Source organism: Crotalus tigris, unplaced genomic scaffold (genome assembly GCF_016545835.1).
Source record: "Crotalus tigris isolate CLP2741 ecotype Arizona unplaced genomic scaffold, ASM1654583v1 scf7180000018371.15429387391:27106975, whole genome shotgun sequence".
Lineage (NCBI taxonomy): Eukaryota > Metazoa > Chordata > Lepidosauria > Squamata > Viperidae > Crotalus > Crotalus tigris.
This window is the reverse complement of record NW_024096970.1, coordinates 12089049-12095618: the sequence shown is the minus strand read 5'-3', so window position 1 is coordinate 12095618 and position 6570 is coordinate 12089049. Positions and strand designations below refer to the sequence as shown.

The following is a 6570-nucleotide window of genomic DNA, read 5'->3' as shown; positions in this document are numbered from 1 at the left end:
TACTCTCGTCCAAAGCAGGGGCGACACGCCCACCCCGGCTCCGCAAAGGCAAAAAAAAGTCGCGTCGCGAGTTTGACACCCGTGCTCCAAAGCGACAAAAAAAAAGCGACAAGAGACAACGCCACCTTCCCGAGAAGACGCTTCGGTCCTTCCAAGGCGGGAGAGATGCCTTGTTCCCCTCCCCCCTCCAAAAAAAAAGACTCCGCCGTTTTCCGGCACCAATAGGAGCACGCGTTCTCCTGAGGCTACGCCTGCAGATCTTCCACTATCTGATTGGGTTCTGGGGGGTAACGATATCAGTTCCGGGACAAAGGGGAAGGGGCGGAGAATGGTCCTTCGTCAGACTATATAGTGTGGGTTTTTGAGGGTGTGCCTTCTTTTGGGCGAGTGTCTGCGTTGCTGTTTGTTAGTTTCCTGACTCACCGCTGTTCCCTGGGCCTCTAGTGCTCACTTCGGCCGGGATTAAGTCGGTCAGGAAAGCTTTGCGGCAGCTATGGTGAGAAGGAAGGGAGCCCCTCACCGGTGGGGGGGGAAGAGATGTACGAACTCGAGCGCCCTGAGAGCTCTTAGGCCACGTTCTTTCTTTCCTGCCCGCCCCTGCGTCCTGCTGGCTGGCGGCTCGTGCCTTTCTCTGGCAGGCCAAAGGCGTTTCCTGACTGGATAGAAACTGGAAAAGCGCAGTCTGTCCTTTGGGAAGGGAAAGGGGCGAAGGGAGTGGTTTTGTGTTCGCTATTCATATTTGTCTTCTGTTGCCCGAGGCAACTTTTTCGCCTCGGGGGTTGAAGTTGCGCGCAGACGGAAAGATCCCTGCAGGTGGTCCAATAAGACGCGTGGGAAAGGGCTTCATCAGTACTAACACGGCGGTTCGCGATTACTAAGCGGAGAAAAGAGGAAGGAGTACGAAGGGAATTTAGAGCTCAACCTTTTTCTCATAGATTATTTCAAGTTTTCTGAATGTCTTCCGATTTTCAAGAAGTCTTAAAATGTAGCCAGAATTGGAGACAGTACTAAAGCTAGAATTCTGCCAAAGTTGGCTAAGTTTATTTCTGAGCTAGGCGTTTTCTATGCACCTCTCCTCTCCCAAATATAAGGTACGGTAACCCTATTCTGTATTGCATTTGCAACACGAAAACTAGGACGCTTTCACACACTGGAAAAAAAAACTTTTTTTTTCTTTAGTATCAGGACTGTTATTTGAAAGACTTCATTACAAGTACTCCGTCAAATTATTGCTTTTTAATTTAAAAAAGTTTAAAGGTTATAACTTTTGTATTTGAGAATATAGAATCGGGTTATAATAAGGTAATAAAGATGGTTTCACAATTCTGACTAAAATTATAGTTCAAAAAATTCAGTGCATTATGACAGGGTTTTGCATATTTCCGTAAATGTAGTTTGCATTGCTTAATTAGTGAAAAATGGCATAATTTTGATTGTGCCTGATTGAAACAGTCCCACAGTTATGATTTCCTCTTATTAGAAGTGAATTGAGTATCCTTCTCTGGATTAGGGCAACCTGTTATCCAAGGAATGCACAGATTGCTGAACAGTCTGAAAAGTTTTATTGCAAACACTTGTATCAGAAAAGCATGGGCAAATATTTGTATACTAAGATGTTATTTCTCGAATTGTGTGAAGCAGAGTATTACCCTCTCCACAAATCTCAGAAAGCTGATAAAATATAAGTACTCTTTTTGAAAGCCTTTTCTAGCTTTCTTTGATAGTAAGGTCTGTCTATTAGTCTACAGTTACTAATGTGTAAAGCAAACCAAGAATTGAACAGTTTCTTCCACAATTTTTTGTTTGGGTCCCAGAAGTAGTTTTCAGTTTCATTAGATTTCTCCTAATTATTCCAACACTTACAGTCGTCTTGAAAATATTTGACCTTGAAAAATAGTTGAGTTGCTAATTTTCATCTTGGTGGTTTGTTTTAGGCATTTAAAGATACTGGGAAGGCCCCTGTGGAACAAGAAGTCGCAATTCATCGAATAAGAATTACTTTGACAAGTCGCAATGTGAAGTCTCTTGAAAAGGGTATGTCACAAAATAGAACAAACATTTTTAAATGGTTGGTAGTTTACATGGTATTATCTAAGCTTGTGTATTCTTACACAGACATTGGGATGTCAGAATAATTTTTATTGGTGCATATATTTTTGTTGTATTAATGAATTATATATAAAGCAACATGATGTGCTTGGGCTGCTGTATTAGGTTTTTATTCATATAGAAATAAAATATTCTACATTGGTTATATTAGTGTTGCTATATAGTTGGCAATGAGGACAAAGACTTAATTGAACTACTATGATAAATTTATACGCTATTCTGAGCCAACATCCAAAACAATGTTATAGTGACCTGTATGTAATGTTAAGTTAAAATTCTTGCTTTTTTTACAGTTTGTGCAGATCTCATCAGAGGTGCTAAAGAAAAAAATCTAAAAGTGAAAGGCCCTGTTCGCATGCCTACTAAGGTATCTAATTTGTGGGGGAAATTTTTTTTTCTCTTATATCAATTTATTAAATTTTAGAAATAGTTTGTTTATTGAATATATCTTTTTGCTTACATTTTAGACTCTGCGAATCACTACGAGAAAAACACCATGTGGTGAAGGTTCCAAAACTTGGGATCGGTTCCAAATGCGTATACATAAGCGCCTCATTGATTTACACAGTCCTTCAGAGATTGTCAAACAAATAACTTCTATCAGCATTGAGCCTGGGGTGGAAGTTGAAGTTACTATTGCTGATGCTTAAATGATTGTTACGTGTATCAATAAAAGCTGTTAAGTTTTTATCATTACTGGTTGTTTGTGGTAGTGACTTTATCATGAAGATTTATGAAGTGAGTAGTTTATAGGTTTCAAGAAATATTAGGAAAGTAATGATCAGGATAAGTAGTTATCAGAAATTTCTATGATTTATAAATTTGTAATGGTTTGTTTCGGGTAATTGAATAGTCTAAATACAACATATAATTGTGTATAAGGATCAAACAGTTATTCTTATCCCACATATATATACTCGGATAAAAAAAAAATAGTGCTACTCCATAACCTGGTTCGGCAAGTTTTAATTATTTGGTCCTGAAAGAGTTTCTGTGATGGACAGTTTTAACTCTAATTTTAAAAAGTCACTAGATCTGTTGCACACTGTAATCTAAACCCATTTTTCCTTTATTTTAAACTATACGGAAAGTTCAGCAGTTCCTAAGCTTTTTCCTAAAGTCTCCGAGTACAAGTGCAGTGTACACTTAGATCATGTAATCATGGGGATGCTGCAACAGTTGTGTGCAAAAGTCTTAAGTCATTTGTTTCAGTGCTGCTGTAGCTTTGAACTGTCACTAAATGGTTAAGTCAGGTAGTCCTTGACTTAGAACTATTATTTTAATAACTGGAAGTTATAGTAGCACTGAAAAAAGTAACTTATGACTTTTTCACACAACTGTTGCATTCCCATGATTACATGATCAAAATTAGGCACTAAGCAACTGGTATGTATTTATGACAGTTGCAGTGTCTTAAAATGGGGCAAAACCCACTTAGCTGTCTTGCTCAGCAACAAATACTGGACTCAATTGTAAGTTGAAGACTACCTGCAAATGATGTGAAGTTAAACAATACAGTCAATTGCTGTCTATTTACCTTTCAAAGAAGGTTTGAACAGAAAGTAATGTTTTCCTGCAAATAATAGACCTTTAAGTCAGTACTGCATAAATTGCTTCATAAGCAGGTTCATCACAGATAAAAAGTTTCATTTGGCAGAACCAAGAGATTATGAGAAGGAAATGGGGAGAGTACATTTCTCAAAAATCAATGCAGTTTTTAAGAAGAGATCACAATCTGTTTCCATAACAAAACTTGTGAAATGGACTTGTCCTGAGTGTCTCTCCTTCCCTGTTACAGAATTATGTGGACTGAGTAATTTATTTTGGAAAACATTTACATTAGCGTGATGTTACATGCATAAACCACAAACTTTAAATTTAACCTTGCAATAGTTTAATAGCCGATGAATTCTATAGTGTGAGACTGATAGAGATTTGAAGTAAGCAAAGATGGAAGTTGAAACTAAAATTTACTTGCTTATTCTGTGGGACATTTGAAATAATTTACAGGGTTGGTAGCTTCAATAATGTTTACTAATCATTACATTATTACATTATTAAATATGAAAAATATTTTCCCTAATGATTTTTGGACATTCTTATTTGTTCAATCTTTTTTAAAACTGCTTTGTTAATGCCCTCTAGTGGATTGCAGCCACTGTAATTTTAAAAGGAAACTAGACCAGTTTTAACGGGCTGCATTGTATCTGAACTTTTCACAGGAATCTTTCTAGATGTTAACATCTGACAAAAAAACCGATCTTACTCAGTGCTCACTTGCAGCAAGAGCTATATTGCAAACAGTATACAATTGGATATTTATAAAAATACAACACTGGCATGTAAATATATGTACAAAATGTTTTTCTAACCATATAATTTAATAGTGGGAAAATTGCATATTTCCTTGCATTGAGAAGGGATTTGACATATTCTCATAATCAATGATAGTAATGATTGTTTTTGCCAAGTAGAATCTTCTTAAAATATCTAGTAAGACTTTCTGTTGTTCTTGCAATACCCAGAGTAATTTATACAGCAGATACTTTATTAGGATGAGTAAAAACATTTAAATGTGTGCTAGTATAGATTATCAGATTTTCTAACATGTCTGATCACCAGAAAAATGTTGCAATTCTACAGGTGTATATGCAGAAGGTGGAATATGACTCTGAATTTTAATACAATTTACACAATACAAAGCTCTAATTCAATAGTACATCTTGGTTGGCTGAAAGAACTAGCTGTACTCCCAAATGTGCAAAGCCACCGTTTATATAATTAATAATTATGTAATTATTTAATAAGTTTTAGAATTCATACAAAGACTTAAGTCATGATTTATAAGCATAGTGGGTGGGTTTATACGGTACTCTAAACTCCATTTTGATTTCTAGGTACATGTGAAGAGAATTTTTCCAGATTGTCATTAGAATAATGATACGCATGGCAAAAGGATTTAGTGGTTTTGTTGTAGTTAGCTGCTTTCACAACTTCTCCATGATATGCTGGACCATTAATTACATAGGTTAAAATAAAATTGGCTAGGTTGTAGTTAGGTGCTTTTCAAATGCTAACGAATTAATGCAGAGAGCATCTTGTGCAAACGCCCCCCCATTGGCAGAGGTTACTCATGTTTCAAGCTGTAAATCTTCAGCTGCATTTGGAAATGTCAGGAATTAGACATTACATTCTGAATATAAAACATAAGTTTCAGTCCTTTCATATGCCTTTCCTTACCAATGTTATGAATCATGAATATTATAATCCAAGAGTTGTCAGAGGCGAGATGGGCCGCATGAAAATTAAATAAAAATAAGGATTCCAAATTCTGTGAGCATATCCCAGCACAATTACTAAGCTATTCCTTTTTTTCTCTTGTGGGAGCAGCTGCATCAGGTTGTCTTCTGATAAATAGGTATTTTGTAATACTGTTGCTATAAATGATTTGTGGCAGGCATTTGGGGAATGTGCAAGACCCCTCTCCATATTCTAAACCAGAGTTTCTCAAATCTTAGCAAATTTAAGATGTGTGGACTTCAATTCCCAGAATTCCCCAGCTGTCCACACGTCTTGAAGTTTCTAAGGTTGAAAAATACTTCTCTAAAAATATTAAATATATGCACCTGCTCATATTAACCAGAAACACTTTAATTATTCCTTTGTTCTTTATGAAGTTTAGCCTGCTCTGAAGGTTCACTGAAACTACTACTACAATAAAAAATATGTTCAGTAAACATCTATGGACACAAAAACTACATCTCTGCTGATAACTTCTAAATATAAATGCTTATATGCAGTATATACAATATTTACAGCACAATAATGGAACTTGTTTAGACAAAAGTCTGCTCAATTAAGCTTACAGTCAAATATGGAGATTACACAGCTGCCCCTCCCAGAAGTATAAGTACAATATGGAGAGGAAGTATAAGCATAAATTTACTTGCTGGCTTCTAATTGGCCAGCACTCACTTATATAAAACAATAACATTTGCTGGGGGAAAAAATAAACCTTTAAATAGAAAGGCAGTGCTTCTATGTCTGTAACTTCCAGAAAAATCAAAACAGGTAAAATATAGTTCAGGGTAAAAACAGAATTTAAACACATTTCTAATATCTATAAACAATTTGTAGAGAAAAAAAGAGTTATGTATGCTTATTTAGAGAATCTAGTTCACTTTAATAATGCTTATCCTAAAAATGTTTGTGGCTAATTTGACTGTGGTGATATACTGTATTAAGCTATGATTTGTTAAACCATGGTTTGTTAAACTTACAATGGCTGGGTTTACTGAACATATTAAGCCATTATCAAACAAAGCAACTTAAGGTGTAATATGTGTGAAAGACCTAAAAAAAAAAACCTTATTTAATGTAAAGGTTAAGCCTGAAATGAGGAAAATATATAAAATATGTATCTGGGTAAACAATTATAATTAAGGAGTATATTTTCTGAAC

The 6570-nt window shown here is 35.7% G+C and overlaps 1 protein-coding gene and 1 non-coding gene across 2 annotated transcripts; both read left to right on the top strand.

Moving 5' to 3' along the window:
• Positions 1–345: 345 nt before the first annotated feature.
• RPS20 (ribosomal protein S20) lies at positions 346–2805 on the top strand. The gene is made up of 4 exons (XM_039351435.1): positions 346–496; positions 1935–2034; positions 2403–2476; positions 2577–2805. The coding sequence occupies exons 1-4, from the start codon at positions 494–496 to the stop codon at positions 2757–2759; spliced, it is 360 nt and encodes a 119-aa protein (XP_039207369.1). The 5' UTR covers positions 346–493; the 3' UTR covers positions 2760–2805.
• LOC120311892 lies at positions 2275–2339 on the top strand. Its single transcript, XR_005557759.1, has one exon. It is a non-coding gene; the product is annotated as a small nucleolar RNA U54 (small nucleolar RNA).
• Positions 2806–6570: the final 3765 nt, after the last annotated feature.

What these genes read in the sequence shown, in the direction of transcription:
- RPS20 (XM_039351435.1), top strand. An exon ending in TGTGAAGTCTCTTGAAAAGG is followed by an intron (nt 2,035 to 2,402) that starts GTATGTCACAAA and finishes CTTTTTTTACAG; the next exon opens with TTTGTGCAGATCTCATCAGA. An exon ending in CTGTTCGCATGCCTACTAAG is followed by an intron (nt 2,477 to 2,576) that starts GTATCTAATTTG and finishes CTTACATTTTAG; the next exon opens with ACTCTGCGAATCACTACGAG.